At 42.3% G+C, this 23,048-nt stretch overlaps 1 protein-coding gene across 1 annotated transcript in view; it reads right to left on the reverse strand.

The window, feature by feature from the left end:
* Positions 1-23,048, reverse strand: part of LOC124709127 (E3 ubiquitin-protein ligase Iruka-like) — a 158,363-nt gene that overhangs the window by 102,529 nt on the left and 32,786 nt on the right. Inside the window, exon 2 of the mRNA XM_047240788.1 lies at positions 12,147-12,254. Within this exon, the coding sequence (XP_047096744.1) occupies positions 12,147-12,254 (108 nt within the window). The remainder of the gene's footprint in view (positions 1-12,146; positions 12,255-23,048) is intronic.

A 23,048-nucleotide genomic window follows, 5' to 3' on the forward strand; every position in this document is an offset into this window, starting at 1 on the left:
GTGATACAAAACTGGACTTATCTAAGTTTTTGAGTTGAAGAGCATCCATATGCTCTTTTGTAGCAGGTTGCAAAATTTTTCCCTGTTTGACCTATGTAGAAGGAAGACCAGGAGCATGTGAGTTTGTATATGCCAGAATTTTTATGCCAATCTTTAGTGGATTTATTATTTTGAAGAATTTTATTTTCTATTTTATTGTCAGTGTGGAAGAACATTTTTATGTTGTCTGGTCTGAAAAGATTTGCAAGTTTAATAAATGACACTTTGCCAAGGAATGGAAGACAGACAAATTTTGGCATTTCTTTCTTAGTTTGTAATAGTGATGGTGGTTGCTCGAGTTTACTTTCAATTTTTTGAAGCTACACTTCGTCCATATGATAATGTTTCTGTAATACCTCCATCTGAAGATGAGCCCGCAGTGGCTCAAAAACATGTTCGTGGTTGAATAAATCGTTAATAAGAGACTGGTTGCATATTTATTACCAAATAAACACCAGTTTAAATCAAAGTCTTAGTTCGTCATCCACAGTGGATATACTGAGAAAAAAAGATACATGGGGGTTTTAGTATATTCCTAGAATCATCATTTAAAGCTAATTCCTGAGACTTGATAAGTAAGAAAACACACACACACACACACACACACACACACACACACACACACACGTCAAAGAAACCTGTTCCCATCAGTGCTGCCTTTCTCCGTGTATGTTCAATATTTTGGCACAGGTCTTACACACATAACAGGATTCTAGATGGGGTCACACAAGTGATTTGTACACAGTCTCCTATGTAGACTGATTGCATTTTGCCAGTGCTCTACCTATAAACCAAAGTCTAGCACCTGCTGTACCAATGACTGAATGTACGTGATCATTCCATTTCAAATCCTTATGAAGTGTTACACACAGGCATTTGTATCAGTTGGCCAATTCCAAAAGTGACTCACTGATATTATAGTCACAGGATACTACATTTTTACATTTTGTCAAGTGCACAATTTTGCAGTTCTGAACATTAGAAGCTAGTAGTCAATCTTTGAACCACTTTGAAATCTTACCAAGGTCTGACTGAAAATTTATGCAGGGTCATTCAGGCAGTACTTCATTATACATAATTGCATCATCTGCAAAAAGTGTGAGGTTACTATTAACATTGTCCGCATGGTCATTTAACATACAACATGAACAGCAAGGTCCCAACACACTTCCCTGGGGCACACCCAAAATTACCTCTGCATCTGATGACGACTCACCAGCCAAAATGATATGCTGTATCCTCCCTACCAAAAAATCCTCAATCCAGTAACAAATTTCACTTGATACCCCAGACAATTTTACTTTAGACAATAAGCATAGCTGTGTTACTGAGCCAAATGCTTTTCGGAATTCAAGAAATACTGCATCCACATGGACTGCCTTGCTTCAAAGATTTCAGTATGTTGGGAGAAAACTGAATGTTGGGTTTCACTTTTTTTCAGAATCTAAGCTGGCTGTCATGGAGGTGGTCATTCTGTTTGAGATACCTCTTTATATTTGATTTCAGCAACATGATCTAAGATTCTACAACAATCTGATGTAAAGGATATTGGGCAGTAGTTTTGTGGGTCACTTCTACTACCATTTTTGTACATGGGTGTGATCTGTGCTTTCTTCCAGCTACTGGGCACTTTTTTCTTCATGGGATCTACAATAGATTACAGTTATAAAAGGGGCTAACTCAACCACAAATTCAGATAGAATCTGATAGAGATTCCATCGGGCCATGGAGCTTTGCTCGATTTTAACAATCTCAGCTGTTTCCCAACAACAGTAACTAACACTTATTTCGCTCATCTTTTCAGTGGTGCAAGGATTAAATTGGGGCAATTCTGCCAGGTATTCCTTTGTAAAGAAACATTTCAAAATTGAGCTTTTGCTCTGCTACCCTCAATTTCAATTCCTGTCTCATTTGTGAGTGACTGGACACTAGCTACGGTTTCACTATCAGCCTTTACACATTACCGCAAATTCTTTGGATTATGTGACAGATCATCTGAAGGCTTCACGAATTGTTCTCTTGACAACTAAATGTGTTACTGACTCTACAATAGCAGGCCTTACTGTTTATTAGTAGCCTGCAGACTCAAATAGCCTTTTTCAGGAAAAGGCTAGCTGCCTTCTATCGCTGTAATTTGACAAGTTTTACCATGTCTTTGGACGGATTTGTTGTATAAGGATTGCCACAGGTGAATCTATTGAGAATCATACAAAACAATTAATTATATTTTAGAGATGAATACAAGTCACAACTTGAACAGAACCAAATGTCCAATCCAGAAGTTCCTAGCACATAGCTGTTAGGAATCACAAGGAACAGTCTTCAAGAATTGCCTTAGGGAAACAAATATGGATGGACAGGTCACCAAGCCACACAGAAAATAGTAAGTTGAATCGAGGATTTCTACTCTCTGGACTAAATGCAATGCAAATAACAAATGTATTAATGGCCAAATGACAATACTGCACAGATATTTGAGAGCTTGGCTGGTACTTCCTCAGCATGGAAAATGGTCATTAGTCGAGGCTCTGATTCATAGGCAGTCATGTGCTGACATTGCTGTGAGTAGAATTCTGCCAAGGTTTAGAACAGTTCAAGTGCTTCCCCAAACTGTTTGGCCCCAGGAAAACTGCTGTAAAATAGTGCACTGTGGCACAGAGATGGTGTTCACATTGCATTCCACCTCATTCACTGATTATTAAATAACTGATTTCATGAACTAATATAAACTTTATTTATTCATGCTTAAATTTTATTTGCCATGTAATTAATTTTCTGAGCTAATAAGCTGAGCAAATTATGCATCAGAGGAGAGAGTAGACATTAAAGTATTGGGAGCTAACTTGGGCGACATTAAGGTGTATTCTCACTGGAAAGGAAGTTGGAGCACTTTTAGACATGGTGGTGGAGTACATAGCTTTGTAACATCTAACAAGTGCCTTTTTTTTTTTTTGGGGGGGGGGGGGGGGGAAGTAGAACTGAGGCAAGGTGCAGGAAATGATTTTATACAACACCACAGGTACTGGAAATCAGTAGATGTGTCGTCACAAAAACAATACGGAGCACTTCAGCTGTTATTGGGAAGCGGAACAAGAGGGTACGAGAGACTTTTAGTGAAACTGGAGGCAGTCAGCTGCATTACAAGAAGCAAGTTGTTCCAGTCCACTCTGTGGGCATTACACAACAAACAAGATCATTTTGGTCATGACTGCCTCGCTCCTGCATTCCTGAGTCACCGGCCATGGCAGTTTCCTAGTGCAGCATCGCGGAAGGACGCTGGCATTTTTGTATCAGTTGGGGCGAGTGTTAGAAATCACCATGCCACCACACACATATTTGCCACATGGCTCACCGCAGTGCCATTCTTCTTGGAATGTCAAGAAATCAAAGTTTTTTTTTTTTTGGTTCCTGTTACAGCTTGTCGCAAAAATAGTTCAGGTGCAGCAGTTAAGCATAGCAGGTATTCACAGAGATTTGGAGTTGCTGGCTTTAAAAGATGCAAACACAAGTGAAATCAATTCCAGATTGTCAATGTAGAAAACTTTACAAAAATAGAATACCCAGGTGAATCTTTTGAAGTATAATTAGATGATATCCGTGTCCTGACTGAGGAAGTAGAACAAAAACTGTCACAGAAGACAGATTCTATTGACTAGAAAGTCAAGCTGTTTGAAATGTTAAGCAATTTGCAATCTGAAGTTAGGACCAGTGCGTAACATTCTTGTCAGGCAGCAGCCACTTTCAAAAACAAAGTTTTGCAGTCAGTTACAAAATTAACAGAGAGCCTAATTAAGCAATTTTCAGAACATAAACAGCATTTGGAAAGCACAATGTCTGATAAAATTGCCGATCTGCAGAACAAACTATAGACACAGAGTGTACACTGTAACTAGAATCCTTAAAAATGAAAACATCAGAAGACCTGGTGGCATTCAGTAACAATTATTGAGCTCTTGCATCAGAAAGTGAAACTTACCACATTAATCATTAATTATTCCTCACTAATTCTCTTAACAAATTGTATGATGTGCTGTTGCACAATCAAGATGAAAAACCTACTAATCAAGTAGCAGAAAAGGATCGCTTGGTGGTCAACAGGCCCACAGAGCACTTAAAAACAATCGGGTAGAATTTAACAAAGATGTGGACAAAAAGATTATTGATTTCTCTAAAAATAAAGCATAACACAAAAATAAATAAAAACTCCACAGCAGGCTACTGTTGTTTTAACAGAGAAATTTAACAGAATCGATCCTCAATGTTTCATGTACCCAAATGTATTTATTAACAAGCGTGACCATGCATTAACCAAGTCCCAGAGTCGAAAGGAACAAACTGTTTTTGTTGTTGGTCGTACGGTTGGGGATGCGGCCAGATGGGTGCAAGAAGTCACAGAAACATGTACTGATATATGCAAGTTTCGAGAAAAGTTTTTGCAAGAGTGCTGTTCGCAAGAAACACAAGGGGAGTAGTTTGTGGATTTCTGGGCAGGAAAAGTGAACCAATAGCAGCAAGGCTCCAGGAGAAGTTTCTTTGAATAATGGTGGTCATAAAGCACCTGGAACAAAAACTTCCCTTTGATGTGGGGTGTGGTTTAGGATCAGCGTCAAGGAGTAGCTACAATCAATTTGTCGGACTCTTTGAGTGAATTGAACGGTTACTAAGAAATAATGGCCAAGACGATGAGCTCCCAGATTGTTCGAAGAGGGAAAGCATGGGAGGATGAGGGATTGTTCACAGTGCAGTAGGAAGTGTGCCAGATGGATTTTCGAACCAATGACAGATAATTAATGATGAAATTATATTAAAACTCTAAGTTCTCATGGCAGTAAGTGTTTCCAAAAAACATGGCGAACTGCAGACGTAAAGCAACTAGGACAAATTTAGGGTGTTTACATTGATGGTAGCAGTTACTAGGGAGACTGAATATGTTTCAGAGTTTATGAGGAAACGGTTGAATGAAATAAATTTTAACACTAGGAAACCTACATCTATTTAAATGTCTGTAGAGTCTGCAGCCCTGACTTGTGAAGTTTTATAATAAAAGAATTCCAACTATCGAATGCATAGAAAATGAATTCGATTCATGAAGCAGTGTGGATGACCCATAAGCTCTGTGATCCATCGCTTCACAACAGTTTACCCCACACTTTGAGCAGTTTACCTACAAATACCATGCAGTATACTCCCTTGTCGTTTGATTTCAGTCAGCCTGGAAGAAAAAGAAGAAGAAATCTTTGACAAAGTAATGAGTCCTACAATATAGATTAAGATCAGGAATGTCGAAGTTAGTGCTTGTCTAGATAGCTGATCAGAAAATTTTTTATGAGTCACTTCCTGATAAAGATAAGACTCCTAAAATGTCAGTGTTAAGGGATTTCAGTACATTAGTTGATAGTAGTAGGGTTGAAGAGCATTTAACAGAGGAGGTATTAAGAAACAGAATCATTTCATTGGAACAAATATCTTTTGAACAAAAACTGGACCTGCTGAGCAAACTGCTACATAACAGTAATGTATTTTCTAATTGTCCAGGTTTTGTGAAAGGCTTAGAGTGCAAATTAACTATTATCCCTCAAGAATTTTGCAGCAAAGTAGTACCCGATCTGCCTCTCAAAAGAGGAAGCAGTAAGGAAGGAGATCAACTGCATGTTGAAACAGAGCTTTACTTTCAAAGGCTTCCAGCAATTAGATTAATCCACTGGTGGTTGTTCCAAAACACGATGGAATCATGAGACTGGTCTTCCTCACTGGGAAATTCATTCACTACATCAAATGTTGTGTCCCAAATTAATGAGCCAGATAACAGTTTACGTTGACAATGTTTGATGGCAAAATCCCATTGGGTGGAACACTATCAACTGCTAGATCAAGTGTCAATATCCATGCAGCTAAGTGGTATGAAACTGAAACATGCCAAATTTGTAGAAAAGAAGTTTTGTTCCCTACTTTGTGATATCAGCAAAAAGGTACTGTTCCCAAAGCAGGAAAATTAAAGACAACTGAAGAATTCCTGGGCCCTAAATCTAAGAAACAGCTGAAAGCCAGGTGTGGCTTATTCAGCTTCTACTGTCATTTCATTTTGACACAAGCTTTTAATGAGCCCAATTTAAATACATCACTGAAAAAGGATGTCCCTTAGAAATGGACCGAAGAGGGCAAGCAGGATTTTTGGGAACCGAAGGTTTAGTCATTCAATAGCAGAATACTGTGTCGCTTAAATTTCTCTATACTATTTTACATGTCAACTGACTCAAGCAGGGTTGGTCTGGGATTGCATTTTTCCCGCTGGAAACATTGGATGGGGTAAAACACCCACACACTGTCTTCTGCCAGCAGAACATTCATGGCTGCTGAAAAGAATTATTATGTGTCTAAGCAAAACACATTATTTACTATCTATAGTTTTCAGAAATTTGAGGGATTTTCAACTGGTTACCACACTATGCCTTAACTGACCTCAAAGTCCTTAGTTTCTCAAAAAGGTGCTATCTGAGACATTCTCAGTTAGCCGGGTGGGTGTTATATCTTCGACAATGTGATATAGAAGTTAGGTATGGGAAGGGCAAAAGCCACGTGTGTGTGTGTGTGTGTGTGTTTATATATATATATATATATATAATGGAAGGAAACATTCCACGTGGGAAAAATTATATATAAATACAAAGATGAGGTGACTTACCGAACAAAAACGCTGGCAGGTCGATAGACACACAAACAAACACAAACATACACACAAAATTCAAGCTTTCGCAACAAACTGTTGCCTCGTCAGGAAAGAGGGAAGGAGAGGGGAAGACGAAAGGAAGTGGGTTTTAAGGGAGAGGGTAAGGAGTCATTCCAATCCCGGGAGCGGAAAGACTGCTTGTGTCTGTATGTGTGGATGGATATGTGCATGTGTGCGAGTGTATACCTGTCCTTTTTTCCCCCTAAGGTAAGTCTTTCCGCTCCCGGGATTGGAATGACTCCTTACCCTCTCCTTTAAAACCCACTTCCTTTCGTCTTCCCCTCTTTCCTGATGAGGCAACAATTTGTTGCGAAAGCTTGAATTTTGTGTGTATGTTTGTGTTTGTTTGTGTGTCTATCGACCTGCCAGCGTTTTTGTTCGGTAAGTCACCTCATCTTTGTATATATATATATGACTTACCGAACGAAAGCGCTGGCAGGTCGATAGACACACAAACATACACACAAAATTCAAGCTTTCGCAACAAACTGTTGCCTCATCAGGAAAGAGGGAAGGAGAGGGGAAGACGAAAGGAAGTGGGTTTTAAGGGAGAGGGTAAGGAGTCATTCCAATCCCGGGAGCTGAAAGACTTACCTTAGGGGGAAAAAAGGACAGGTATACACTCGCACACATGCACATATCCATCCACACATACAGACACAAGCAGTCTTTCCGCTCCCGGGATTGGAATGACTCCTTACCCTCTCCCTTAAAACCCACTTCCTTTCGTCTTCCCCTCTCCTTCCCTCTTTCCTGACGAGGCAACAGTTTGTTGCGAAAGCTTGAATTTTGTGTGTATGTTTGTGTGTCTATCGACCTGCCAGCGCTTTCGTTCGGTAAGTCACCTCATCTTTGTTTTTTATATATATATATATATCACACACACATTGTCATTAATTACTAGTCTGTAATGAAGGTGATTATCAGGAAGAGTGACAACAGGGAATAAACTTGTTTTACTTCAAGGGTATAAAAGCAAAGCAGAGGTTTGAGAAGTCTATAGAGAATTATGAAGGGAGCAGAATGCAGTGGATATATTCAAATGGATAAACATCTCCTGCATTCAAAGGATTACCTGAAAATGACAATATACTATAAGATGCATTAGTATATGTTATTTAGGAGAAGAAAGATAGTGAGAACGTCAGTATGCTCATCGGGAACACACAGTCTATATTCTTTTCTGAGTATGATTATTGGGTGTGAAAGTGCATCACAATACTACAGAAGTCTGTGATATTCAGCAACTTATGGTGTAGAGTACCGAAGAGGGTAACAGCCTGCAACGAGTGTCAGCTGCATCCATAACTAGTCAAGGGGCTGTGAAAAGTGTCATACCTCATGGACACAGACAGCTTCTTGCTGTAGATGTCTCTGGACCTTTATCTGTTTCACAATAGGTATTCATCTATTTTTGTTGTATTGTACACCTATGCAAAATGCATGAGATTTTAACAGATTATGGGGGCTACACCATCAGTAACAGTGGGAAAATTAGAGAAGAATTATTTTGTGCATTTGGCTGCCAACAGTGATTTTGTCAGACAATGGACATCAGTTCATTGCCAGGAAATTTACTGCTCTGTTTGAAAGCAAGCAGATTAAACACGTTCAGATTTCGCCATATTTTCCCCAAAGTAACCAGTATCAAAAGGCTCATGAGGGAGTTGAAGATGCTCTGCAGGACCTATTCTCATAAGCATAATTCAGTATGAGCTAATTACTTAGGAACCTTTGTCAAAATTACAAATAATTTGTGGCATGAATCAATGGGATTCGCTCCAGTAAAGTGATACTTGGAGTAAAGTATCATAGCAGAGGAGGTACATTTTCCATTACCGCAAACTTTGACAATGGCGCAAACAGAACATGATGCTAAATGGTGAATGGAAAACGAGAGGCTTGAATTGAAATAAACGTGATGATGAAAAGGTGAAAGCTACATATTTAATCTAGATGCTTTGGTTTTAGTAAAAATGAAGGAACAGTTGAGATAGGTATTTGCTGAATTTAAAAATGAAGCAGCAGTTGAGAAAGGTCTCTGCTGAAATTAAAAAGTTTCTCCAGGTCTGCCAAAGACCATTCATAAATGGGAGCTCGCTGTATCCTGACGCATCCAGATTGGTCTGTCTTCAGGCCAGCAAACGATTTAGATTACGTAAAGAAAGAATTACATTAGTTAACATTGCAGCTGGTCTTGTCCAGAGGACAGTAGCTTGGTGCAATGATTATCAGAAATGATTATTTGTGTCAAAATGCAATATATATGTTTTGCGTTTAGCGGAAAGAGCTCAAGCAAGAGCAGTGGAAACTGCATTTCCATTTCAGGTTTTAAGCTTCAAGCCAATGAAGGCAAATGTTACTGGTGCAAACTTTAAATGCTCTGTGGCCGCAAACATCAGAGGCAGTGGCGGCTGCTGTGTAAGAGCCCATGAACACCCTAACTTTTGACACCTTGCGGATTTATTGGTTATTTTTCTTTGAATGCTGTTAAACACAATGCAGATGCAGTAATCTGAAAAACACAACACTTAATGTACCGCACTGTGCTACATATTGCTACTCTAGACTCGGGGAAACTTGGCATCAGGGACACAAGCACATCTTCACTTTTGCAAATTATAAGGAGCTTCTGCGCATGCGCAACTGGCGTGATAATTGTCTTGTGGGCTAAATACATACTGATTTGATAATGTGCACGATTCGCAGTGTGCACTAATAGTCTTTACCACTCAACTACAAATTTACATCAATGCCACAGGTGGTAGCACACTGCAGCAGGCTTTTATCCATGTTCGCCATAAATCACACCAGGCAGTAGCACACTCCCCAGATACACAAATTCACTCATTATATAGTAAAATTAGATCAGACATCAGTATATGTTATAGTAATACTGATAGAAAAACCTATTTTGTTGGACACTGAATGAGATATAGTACATTAAGTTCTGGATTTTATCACAGCGTAATCCATTTCAGGCGCTGAGTACCATAAAGCACATCATCGTTCACTGAGAGACCAACATTTATTCATGCTTATCACATCTCTTGCTCTTATGGTGGGTCAGGTTTATCTGTACTGTAGGCCCACATTTTACGTATATCTGAACATTCACGAAAAGCTGTCTCACTGGTTGCTCTGCTACTCTGCTATTCACTTAAAATATAGGAGGTGGGGGGGGGGGGGGTCAAAGCTAGTGAGCTTTTGCCCTTATGGTTCTCAGTGCCTCTAGCCTCATCTGTATTATAGTCAAGTAGTGACCTTGTTGGTACATAGCACTACTTGAATTTAATCATTTCTTCAAATGGCAGTTTGTGGTTGGAGTTGGTTGTCTAGTATGCAGGAATCGGCTTTCATGTGAAGTGTCAACATGAACTCTGTTGAACCTGTATCAAGTGCTAACAGAAAAGAAAATTACGAGGAAAAGTTAGGCATAAAGAAGCTAGGGCTTTCCAGACCCGATCCGTTGTCTGAGAAAGTGACGAAATCAAATAAGTGTGACTAGACGGGAACATTTAATAAATAAGAGTATAACAGTGCCTGATTTTCAGCCCAGAAGTTAATTTTCGGTAACTAATGCATGAATTAGGGATCATGTACATTCGTCCTGGGGGGGGGGGGGGCTAATTTTTCCAGCACTTATAGATATTACAACTAGATATCATGTTCTGGAAACATCTGATTTGTGCTAGGGATTTCATCACTGCTTTGGTAGCTTTAACACAATACCAATTTTAATAATATTAATATTTAGTAAAAATGTGCCTATTGAAGCAAATGTATGTGTTTTCCTAAAAACATAATGACTTTTAACATACAGAGTCCATAATTGGAAAAATAAAGTTGTATATTTGGTTACTGCCAACAACTTTACTGAAATCTGATGTTTTGGAAACAAACCAAGGAAGAAGAAAGTTGGCAAATTATTAAAGCTGAATAACTAAATGGCTTATGAGAAAATGTCTGCTTTCACAACACTTGAATGTTGGAGGTATTAAACATGAAGCCTACCAACTGTAGGACTGCAGCTGGCAGTATTGAAGAGGCAGTGGGTGAGAGCCAGAGCTTCCTCTGATCTCCTCCCTCCCCCCCCCCCCCCCCCTCCAGCTTATTTTCTAGTTTTACAGAAGGGACTGAGAACAGCCTCTTACACTTTTTATTCTCCTATACATTAATCAAGCAAGATGCTGTTAGTGATGTAAATTTTGCTGTGTATCTCCCCTAGTGTTGCTAACAAATATGATTTGGTTAATAGCATCAACAATGAATCAAAAACGTGATTCTGGTGTGTGCGCACCAATGCTGTAATAGTAATATGTGTACCTTATTAAAATTCTATGTATGCTTTTTTGTCCATGCTAACTGAGCATTTGTGCTCAGAGGATTGAAAAGTGACTCCAACTGCAGTATTAAGAGATTACATTCATATAAAAAGAAAGATCAAATTCAAAGCAACCAGTTAAATGAGGAGACTTGTGGACATCAACCAATCTATTAAAAGACAAACGTGCTGTGTAGGTTTACGAGTGAGTCAATCAATTTTAAAATATTCCATATCTGAAACCAATGGAAAGTAGAAGGAGGGGAGGGGGGCGGGGGGCAATGCGGCACCAAGATTGGGCCCATATTGCATTCTGCCTCATTCATTGATTATTGAATAAGTGATTTCAAGTGCTACTGTCAATTTGATTTAGTCAAGCTTAAGAAACACAATGTGGTAGGTAACTTTTATTTTGTTTATGATCGAAAGTAAGTCAGCATTTGTTGTAACGTCCTCTGTCTTTTTCCATTGCATTGCTGATCCACTTTTCAACTGACAGTGCAGTTATCATCAGTGCATTATAAGTAGTCACGTACACTGAACATATTATAACACCACATACTTCAATCCAAGTTAGGCAAATACAAGAATTAGGTGGTGAAAGTTTGAGGCAAACTGTCACAGGAACATGATGCAAAATGCTGAATTGAACAAACATATTTGGAAATGTTTTCAACAGGGTATGTGAATATATAATAAAATATGAGGTGAGAAACAATGTAAAATAATAAGAGTATGCAGATGACAACATAGAGACTTATGTCATAAAGATACCACACTTCATCATTTACACATGAAAGTCTAGAGGACTTTAACCAGTAGTGGATATCAAATGTATAATAATACATCTGCGATTTGAAGATCTAACATTTTGTCACAATCTCACTCCATCATCTTCGTTGTCACATTGATCCAATAATACTTAATTCTTTAGCTCAATAACTGGATATCACTGTGCAAAACCTTCCCCTATCTATTTAGATAGAGCTTGTCTCCAAGTGAATAATTTATTTACATTGCCCTCTTTATATTACATAATTACATTACAAAACTTACCTCCAATGGAACAACATCTTCCATTTCAAATTCAGCTTCTTCTGGTTCTTGTGGCTGTTCTTCTAGTCTCTCAATGAATCCCAAGTAACAATTGGGACACACAAAGTCCTGGAAAGAAAAATTAACTTTCAAGAAAACGCTATTCTACATTCACTCTCAACACACAATTAATAAATTCAGTCCATGCAAACATTATCTTTAAATAAATTTACACATTTTATTCAAACAATTTCAGCTTCATATTACAAACTTAAATTTAAAATTTAAAAAAAAAAGAACACACAGTGCACTCTTATGTCTTAACACTCAGTGCACTAGACTGCAAAACAAGGAGGTGAGCAAGATCCTGAACAAATCTGCATAGCAGATTAAGAACTATGAGCTTTTACACCAGCCAGCCTGAATGTGGTTTTCAGGCAAATTTCCATGATCATTTAAAAGGCTGGGCTATTCCTCAACCTCAGAAAATATGACCCACAAACAGTTAAAATACAGTAATAGTTCACAGAACAGAGCTTTTAAGATACACAGACAGACGGTGCAAACTACTGGACTCCTTTCTGGGCAAGAGTAAGTGATTTTAAATCTTTATATATATTGTTCTCATTCATGGTATTGATACTGTGTACTAAGCAGTTAGTTGGGAAAAGAGATGTATTATTTACAACAAACTTCATTAAGGAATAAATATACTGAGAAGCTGTGGTTAATATGCCCAATTCTTTGAATAGGTTTTGATATGGTGTTCTTGGATTTACACTACTCATTACTCTTATTATACACTTCTGCACTATAAAATTTTTTTCTCTGTTTGTGGAGTTACCCCAAAATATGATACCATATGAAATAATGGAGTGAAAATAGGCAAAATATGCCAGTTTATATCTCCTATGTCTGACATCACTCACATTGCAAACACAGACTTGTTTAGGTGCTTTAGCAGTTAGTTAGTATGTTGCTCCCAACTGAATTTATTATCAAATTGTAATCCCAAGAATTTTACACTCTCAACTTCTCCTATTTCCATGTCATCATATTTTATATAATTGTGGTGCTAGACTGGTGTGAATATTTAATTTTCTGGTTGAATGAGAGTAGTGCTCAGAGTTGAGTAGACAAGTGGGGGGGCCATGATTTGGTACAACTTCCATCCTCTTAATTTTGATTTGAATAGTAATTATGTGATGGCGACTCTCATCTTTTTTCATAAAGTAATGATTAGTAAATATATACTACTGCACATATTGAGTTTTTGCTATTTTTGCAAATGGGAAAGAAACAAGTCTTTCAAATTTAACCAATTTCAGACAGTATGACTTAAAGTAATGTTTTGTAGTGTAGTGTGTACTTTATTTGAACATTGTTACTAGTCCCTACCTTTCGTACAATAGTCAATTTTAGTGCTACTTATTGTGATGATGTGAGGACCATGTAATGCTATGTAATGTATACAGGGTGGTCCATTGATAGTGACCAGGCCAAATCTCTCACGAAATAAGTGTCAAACGAAAAAACTACAAAGAACGAAACTCGTCTAGCTTGAAGGAGGCGCTATCGTTGACCCACTAGATGGCGCTGCCATAGGTCAAACAGATATCAACTGTGTTTGTTTAAATAGGAACCCCCATTTTTTATTACATATTCGTGTACTACATAAAGAAATATGAATGTTTTAGTTGGACCACTTTTTTCACTTTGTGATAGATGGCGCTGTAATAGTCACAAACGTATAAGTACGTGGTATCACGTAACATTCCACCAGTGCGGACGGTATTTGCTTCGTGATACATTACCAGTGTTAAAATGGACCGTTTACCAATTGCGGAAAAGGTCAATATCGTGTTGATGTATGGCTATTGTGATCAAAATGCCCAGCGGGCGTGTGCTATGTATGCTGCTCGGTATCCTGGACGACATCATCCAAGTGTCCGGACCGTTCGCCGGATAGTTGCATTATTTAAGGAAACAGGAAGTGTTCAGCCACATGTGAAACGTCAACCACGACCTGCAACAAATGATGATGCCCAAGTAGGTGTTTTAGCTGCTGTCGCGGCTAATCCGCACATCAGTAGCAGACAAATTGAGAAGAATGCTACATCAACATCGATTGCATCCATACCATATTTCTATGCACCAGGAATTGCATGGCGATGACTTTGAAAGTTGTGTACAGTTCTGCCACTGGGAACAAGAGAAATTACAGGTCGATGATAGATTTTTTGCACGTGTTCTATTTAGCAACGAAGTGTCGTTCACTAACAGCAGTAACGTAAACCGGCATAATATGCACTACTGGGCAACGGAAAACCCACAATGGCTGCGACAAGTGGAACATCAGCAACCTTGGCAAGTTAATGTATGGTGTGGCATTATGGGAGGAAGGATAATTGGCCCCCACTTTATCGATGGCAATCTAAATGGTGCTATGTATGCTGATTTCCTACGTAATGTTCTACCGATGTTACTACAAGATGTTTCACTGCATGACAGAATGGCGATTTACTTCCAAAATGATCGATGTCCTGCACATAGCTCGTGTGCGGTTGAAGCAGTATTGAATAGCATATTTCATGACAGGTGGATTGGTCATTGAAGCACCATACCATGGCCCGCACGTTCACCGGATCTGACGTCCCCGGATATGTTTCTGTGGGGAAAGTTGAAGGATATTTGCTATCGTGATCCACCGACAATGCCTGACAACATGCATCAGCGCATTGTCAATGCGTGTGCAAACATTACGGAAGGCGAACTACTTGCTGTTGAGAGGAATGTTGTTACACGTATTGCCAAATGCATTGAGGTTTACGGACATCATTTTGAGCATTTATTGCATTAATGTGGTATTTACAGGTAATCACGTTGTAACAGCATGCGTTCTCAGAAATGATAAGTTTACAAAGGTAAATGTATCACATTGGAACAACCGAAATCAAATGTTCAAACATATCTATGTTCTGTATTTTAATTTAAAAAACCTACCTGTTACCAACTGTTCGTCTAAAATTGTGAGCCATATGTTTGTGACTATTACAGCGCTATCTATCACAAAGCAAAAAAAGTGGTCCAACTAACACATTCATACTTCTTTACGTACTACACAAATATGTAATAAAAAATGGGGGTTCCTATTTTTAAAAAAAGCAGTTGATATCAGTTTGACCTATGGCAGTGCCATCTAGGCCAACAATAGCGCCATCTGGTTTCCCTCTTCAAGCTAGACGAGTTTCGTTCTTTGTAGTTTTTTTGTTTGACACTTATTTCGTGAGATATTTGGCCCGGTCACGATCAATGGACCACTCTGTATATATTTATGCTGTAATGAATATAATTTGCCATTAGTGTTGAACACTTTTTTTTCTTAGACTCAAGTTAGAAGTAAAAAGTAAGTGCACTGAAGTAGGATATTTTGTCTGATTTTTTAATGTACTGTGGCAGAAGAGAACCACCTCTGAGGGAACTGATCACAGTGCATTTCCTAACTAACTGCCACTTGGACCTGTTGAAGGGGTGGACAGCTTGATGAGAACGTGTGTTAAAGCTCATTGAAAAAGTGAAAGTGCTTGTGAAACTTTTTGCAACCCATGAGGATTTACTTTGTTTGCAAGACAGGACTTGCATCAAATGATATGTTATCTTTAAATATAATCTTCACTTAGCCAAAAAGGACATCACTTATGATGAAAATCCCTATTTTTTGATAAAAGTATAACTTGTAGATATTTTGTGATACAGTACAACAATACACTGTAGGTAATTATTTTGTATGGGGATTTTCGTATGGCCAGTTAATATAAGTTAGAATTTGAAAAACTTATTTCCTGTAGTTTTTAATAAGATTTCTAACGCAATATTTTTGTGTGTGTAGTTTTTAAACCCAATTTCCGGCGTCACATGTGGTCATTGAATTGCCCATTTAGCTATTACCAGTACCTATCTGGTCAATCCAATGAGTGGGTGATGTGACGAAGCAAGCTGGGTTATTTTTTACTTCCTCTCTTGTTTTGCCATCTGCCTCCTTAAAATTCATTTTTTCAATTTTAACTAATTACCATTAACATATGTGAGTATAATCTGAATTTTCGTAAGAGAGAAAGGTTGGCCCTCAGTTTTAAAGAATATACCACCAGATCTAATTTTGTGCTTAGTTTTAGGTATGTAATTGATTTTCTAATTTATTTCGACTATTACTAGTTAGTAGCTTTTGTTGCAAGGTGAAATCAGCAATTGTTTTGCAACTTGACTTCTATTGTTGATGTATAAACAAATACGTTAGCAAAACCAGCCCTTCATTAATTCCAAAGTAATTAACAATTTTGTCAAAAGTGTTGTTTGGGTAACGATATTTGTTAATTTCATGATTTAAACAAATAATTCAGCCTAACTCTTGCAGTAGAAGAAACTGTTAAAAAGAACGAAGGTTTCGATGTTTTCAGTTAATTTAACGAGTTAAGTTTTAATTGTAATTTCTGTAAATTTAACTTTGAACAATGTGTAGTTTCAGTACTTATTATTGTGAAGACATATAAGGGCACGATTTTTGGTCACAAGACATTCAGTCCACAGCCGAGTTTCAGATGAGAAACCTGAGTTGGTTACTACAACAACAATGCTTCAACCTAACAGTGAAATAAGAGTCACACCAACAGGCCATGTGTTAAAGCAATAACAGTGTCTGTTCCATACATACCTTATTATTCCGAAGGAACTGAATTATGTGGTAATGTTTTTACTGCTTGTAGATGTTCAACAGTAAACTATTGTAGCAGTATGTGGAGGTTCGCCCGCAAACTATTAATGAGACTTATGGATAGTTTAAACAATAGTGCACTGGCCACACATATATAACTGAATTATTGGGGAGGGGGGGGGGGTGCAAAGTGAAAATAAACAAATCAAATGTGTACCTGTCGGCTACATTATTTAAAGTAGCCAGTGCAGCAACACAGTACGTCGACACCGAGGACAACAAAAATAAATAAATAAATAAAATAAAGCAGGCAGAACCGCTACAGGCTCTGGCCAGAAGCCAATGTGTAAGTGTTTTCACTGTGCCTCTCTACAACTTAATGTTTCGTCTTTACGGTAAGTAGCAACTATCTTTTCCTCACACAGTAGACTTTTATGAAAGAAAATCTTCATTGCTCATAATGGAGCACAATCATCTTCTACACATCTGTTTCGAGTTCGGCATTTTGACTACTGCTTTGCAGTATATTTATCGCATCATGGAGTTTGTTGTAAATAATTCACTGCAGTTCATAATGATCAATAATGTACATAATTACAATATCTGAAGAAAAAAATTGACATTCACTATACAGCATTAAGGTTTCTTTGGTGCAAAAAGAGTTTTTTTTTTTTTTTTTTTTTTTTTTTTGTTGGGTTTAAGGGCGCTCAGCTGCTGAGGTCATTAGCGCCCAGTCACTGTTGTTAGAGCACATGGAATCTGGTAAAACTCAAGGGGATGGGGGGACACCAGAAGGACCTGACAAAGATGCAGATAAAATAAGTAAAAAGGTTAAATGTCTTTGGACAAGCCAGTTAAAGTTATAAAACGCAGAATACGAGCAGCTGCTCGAGCGTCACCAGCTAAAACATCCGGTAAAGTAGATGGCAGGGACAGGACAACACGAAATTGACTAAAACGGGGACACGACAATAAAACATGGCGCACTGCTAATGCCTGACCACAAGGGCACTGCGGGGCTGGGTCACCGGAGAGCAGGTAGTGGTGGCTAAACCGGCAATGCCCAATCTGCAACCTGGTCAGAAGGACCTCCTCGCGCCGAGATGGTCGGGAGGATGTTGTCCAAGCAGTTGGGAGCCGTTTTACTGCCCGGAGCTTGTTTCCTTGGAGGGATGACCAAGCATCCCACCACAACGACACAAGCCTCTTACATACATCCCCACGAACGTCAGATGACGGGACACAATGGGAGGCTGGCTGAGGCAGGAGGACTGCAGCCTTGGCTGCAGCATCCGCAGCCTCATTCCCAGGCACTCCTACATGTCCGGGAACCCACAGAAAGCTGACAGAACCACCATTATCAGCGAAAGAATGGAGGGACTGCTGTATCCGTTGAATCAAGGGATGGACCGGATAGGGAGCTCCAAGGCTCTGAAGAGCACTGAGTGAGTCAGAGCAGAGTACATACGATGAATGGCGGTGGCGGCGGGCATACTGAACGGCCTGATGGAGAGCAAAAAGCTCGGCCGTAAAGCTGGAACATTGGTCGAGGAGCCGGTATTTGAAGGTGGCGGCCCCGACGACAAAGGCACAGCCGACACCATCGTCAGTTTTGGAGCCATCGGTGTAAATAAAGCAAGTCGAGCACGAAGTTCGACAAACCGTGAGCAATACACTGCAGCCGGAGTACCCTCCTTCGGGAGTGAGCTGAGGTCGAGATAAATATGAACCGGAGCCTGGAGCCAAGGTGGTGTCGGGCTCTCACCCTCTCTGAAGGTGGTAGGGAGGGCAAAATCCAATTGTCGAAGCAGGCGATGGAAGCGGACTCCGGGGGGCAGTAGGGCAGACACAACCCGTACTGACGGTCGAGGGAATCGGCGAAGAAGGACTGGTACGAGGGGTGGTCGGGCATAGACAACAGCCGGCAGGCATACCGACACAACAGTACGTCGTGCCGGTAGGTCAATGGTAACTCGGCAGCTTCAGCATAAAGACTCTCGACAGGACTAGTGTAGAACGCTCCGGTCGCAAGACGTATCCCCCGATGGTGGATGGAGTTGAGCCGGCGTAAGAGGGATGGCCGAGCGGAAGAGTAGACGAAGCTCCCATAATCCAGCTTCGATCGGACTATGGACCGATACAAGCGAAGCAGGACAGTGCGATCCGCTCCCCAAGATGAACCCCTAAGAACTCTGAGGACATTAAGGGAACGTGTACAACGGGCCGCCAAATAAGAGACATGTGGAGACCAACACAGTTTCCTGTCCAACGTGAGCCCTAGAAACTTAGTTGTGTCCACGAATGGGAGAACAACGGGACCGAGATGTAAGGATGGCGGAAGGAACGCTTTATATCGCCAAAAGTTGATACAAACCGTCTTCTCTTCAGAGAACCGGAAGCCATTTGCCACGCTCCATGAGTAGAGGCTGTCTAGACAACGCTGAAGGCAGCGCTCCAGGAGGCATGTTCTCTGGGCACTGCAGTAGATCGCGAAGTCATCGACAAAGAGAGAGCCTGAGACATTAGGTGGAATGCAATCCATAATTGGATTGATCGCGATGGCAAAAAGGGCTACGCTCAAGACGGAGCCCTGAGGCACTCCGTTCTCCTGGAGGAAGACGTCTGACAATACGGAACCCACACGTACCCTAAACTTTCGATCCGTTAAAAAGGAATGAATAAAAAGAGGCAGGCGACCGCGTAGGCCCCACCTGTGCATAGTGCGGAGGATACCTCCTCTCCAACAGGTATCATAAGCCTTCTCCAAGTCGAAGAACACGGCTACCGTTTGGCGCCTTCGCAAAAAGTTGTTCATAATGAATGTCGACAAGGTCACAAGGTGGTCAACAGCGGAGCGGCGGCGACGAAAGCCACATTGGACATTAGTTAGTAGTCGTCGAGATTCAAGAATCCAGACTAACCGAGAATTAACCATGCGCTCCATCACCTTACAGACATAGCTTGTAAGAGAAATGGGGCGGTAACTAGAAGGAAGGTGTCTATCCTTCCCCGGTTTGGGTATAGGAACAACGACGGCGTCACGCCAACGCATGGGGACTTTACCTTCGGTCCAGACGCGATTGTAGGTACGAAGAAGGAAGCTTTTGCCCGCCGGAGAAAGGTGTGCCAGCATCTGAACGTGAATGGCATCTGGCCCCGGAGCAGAGGACCGGGACAGTGCAAGCGCACGTTCGAGTTCCCGCATAGTAAAGGGGGCATTATAAGTTTCCAGATTCAGCGAGTGGAAGGAAGGTCGCCGAGCCTCTTCTGCCTCTTTCCTGGGAAGGAAGGCAGGATGGTAATGGGCGGAGCTTGAAACCACCACGAAAAAGCGGCCAAAGGCGTTGGAGATAGCCACAGGATCAACAAGGACCTCATTACCTGAGGTCAGGCCAGGTACCGAGGAGTGGGCCTTAATGCCCGACAGCCGGCGCAGGCTACCCCAAACGACGGAAGAGGGAGTAAAACTGTTAAAGGAGCTGGTGAAAGAGGCCCAACAAGCTTTTTTGCTGTCTTTGATGACTCTACGGCATTGCGCTCGGAGTCGTTTGTATTCAATAAAATTCGCCAACGTAGGATGGCGGCGAAAGGTGTGTAAAGCACGTCGTCGAGCACGGATAGCGTCCCTACAAGCCTCGTTCCACCAGGGGACAGAAACGCGACGTGAAGAAGAAGTAGTACGAGGAATGGAACGTTCGGCAGCATTAATGATAACAGCCGTGAGGTATTCGACCTGACTGTCACAACTGGGAAAATCGTGGTCCGGAAAGGTCGCCAGGGAGGAGTAAAGTCCCCAGTCAGCTTTCAGTATGTTCCAGCTCGAAGGACGTGGGGATGGGGTGTGGTGCAGGAGACGAATGACACAGGGGAAGTGGTCGCTCGAATAGGTGTCAGAAAGGACATACCACTCAAACCGACGGGCAAGAGTGGTAGAACAGATCGAGAGGTCCAAGTGGGAGTAGGTATGAGTAGAGTCCGAGAGGAAAGTCGGGGCGCCGGTATTGAGGCAGACAAGATTGAGATGGTTGAAGACATCTGCCAAGAGTGAGCCTCTTTGACAGGATGCAGGAGAGCCCCAAAGGGGATGATGGGCATTGAAGTCGCCAAACAATAAGAACGGCGGGGGGGAGCTGAACGATCAGGTGCATCATGTCAGCCCGACTAACAGCAGATGACGGTGGAGTGTAGATGGTACAAACTGAAAAAGTAAAAGCAGAAAGAGTAATGCGGACAGCTATTGCTTGGAGTGGGGTGGTCGATGGGATGGGATGGTAATAGACATCGTCCCGAACGAGCAACATGACCCCACCATGAGCTGGGATACCGTCCACAGGGGTGAGGTCATACCGCTCCGAGGTATAGTGGGTAAAGGCAATACGGTCAGTCGGGCGCAACTTGGTTTCCTGGAGACCAAGGACGAGCGGACAGTGCAGGCGGAGGAGCAGTTGTAATTCCTCCCGATTACATCGAATACCTCTTATGTTCCAATGAAACAATGCCATCGCTAGTCAAAAAGTTGGGGGAACGAGACGGGGGAAGAGCTGGTCACCTCGACGGCCGCGGAGGGCCAGGTTGCGAGGGAACAACGCTACAACCGACGGGAGGCGGATCCGGTTCCATCGACTCGTCGCCAGCTGCGGCCGCTGTCCCTGGTTGTGTAGGAGGGGCCGCATCATTTGCCGACGAAAGGCCGGCGGAGCGCCTGGCAGCAGAGCGTCCCGGCGAAACTGAGGACAGCCGGGAGCAGTGACTCACGGATGGAGCGTCAGACGAAACGCGCCGGGGTGGAGAGGGGGATAGAGACTTCTTCTTGGAAGGCCGAGGAGGCACAGGGATGGTGGGCTGGACCCGAAGAAGGTCCTCACGCGCGGGGTCCGTTTTGGAACGCCGGACCTCGGAAGCTGGGGTCCGGAACGTTTCCCCGATGGACGCCTGAGAAGAGGATCGCTTCTCAGGTGGCGTGGGGGGGGGGGGGGGGAGGAGGAGGAGGAAGGGTGGCCCCTGGGGCAGAGGGGTTGGGGGCCACGGGGGAGGAGGATTTGGAAGGGAGGGATTTGGGAGGCGGAGGCAGAGCCCCCTGATGGGCGGAGGAGGCGGAGGGGGGACAGGATAGGGGTGAGGATACCGCGGAAGGAGTGGACACAACTGAGGCAAACGAAGTGGTCAATGGCACGGGATGGAGGTGGTCATACTTCTTCCTGGCCTCAGAATAAGAGAGCCGATCCAAAGTTTTGATTTCTTGTATCTTCTTCTCCTTCTGATATGCGGGGCAGTCTGAGGATCTAGGCGAGTGGACACCGGTAAGTTCCTCACGAAGAGGACGTCCACAATCGCCACAAAGGGGCTCAGCCTCACACCGTGACGACATGTGCCCAAAGCGCAAACACCTAAAACAGCGCATAGGAGGCGGGACGTAAGGTCACACGTCACACCGGCAGCACATCACCTTTACCTTCTCCGGGAGAACGTCCCCCTCGAAGGCGAGGATAAAGGCCCCGGTGTCGATGCGACGGTCTTTGGGGCCGCGCTGGACTCGCCGGACGAAATGCACGCCTCGGCGCTCCAGGTTGGCCCTGAGCTCCTCATCAGATTGTAGCAGGAGGTCACGATGAAAAATAACCCCCTGCGTCCTATTTAGTGCCAGATGTGGGACAATGGATACTGGGATGTCCCCTAGGCGGTCGCACGCCTGGAGCGCCGCTGACTGTGTGGCGGAGGTGGTCTTGATAAGAATGGACCCTGAACGCATCTTGCTGAGAGCCTCGATTTCCCCGAAGATGTCCTCAATGTGCTGAACAAAGAACATGGGCTTGGAGGTGGCGAATGTCCCTCCATCGGTTTGGGAACAGACCAAATAGCGGGGGAAGTACTTCGCCCCAAGCAGGCGGGCCTGTCCCTCCTCCCATGGAGTGGCCAAGGGGGAAAGGGCAGGAGAACCAGGACTAGAAACGGTACCTTTTCTTTTGAAAGACACGGCCGCAGAGCGACCTGATACGTGTTGACGTTTCATCTGCGAAACGTCTGCCCCGATACCACCCACTCCGACCAGGGGCTCTCCCCATGGGCGCCACCCAGCCGCAGCAAGGGCCACCTGGCAGGATGACCATTGCCGGGAGTCCTGATGCCCCAAGGAGACGGGCATCTACTCCTTGGCCGACGTGGGGAGGGTGCAGCTCAGGTATCGGCAGTACGATCCCTGTGTTGTCAGGGGG

Source organism: Schistocerca piceifrons, chromosome 7 (assembly GCF_021461385.2).
Source record: "Schistocerca piceifrons isolate TAMUIC-IGC-003096 chromosome 7, iqSchPice1.1, whole genome shotgun sequence".
NCBI lineage: Eukaryota > Metazoa > Arthropoda > Insecta > Orthoptera > Acrididae > Schistocerca > Schistocerca piceifrons.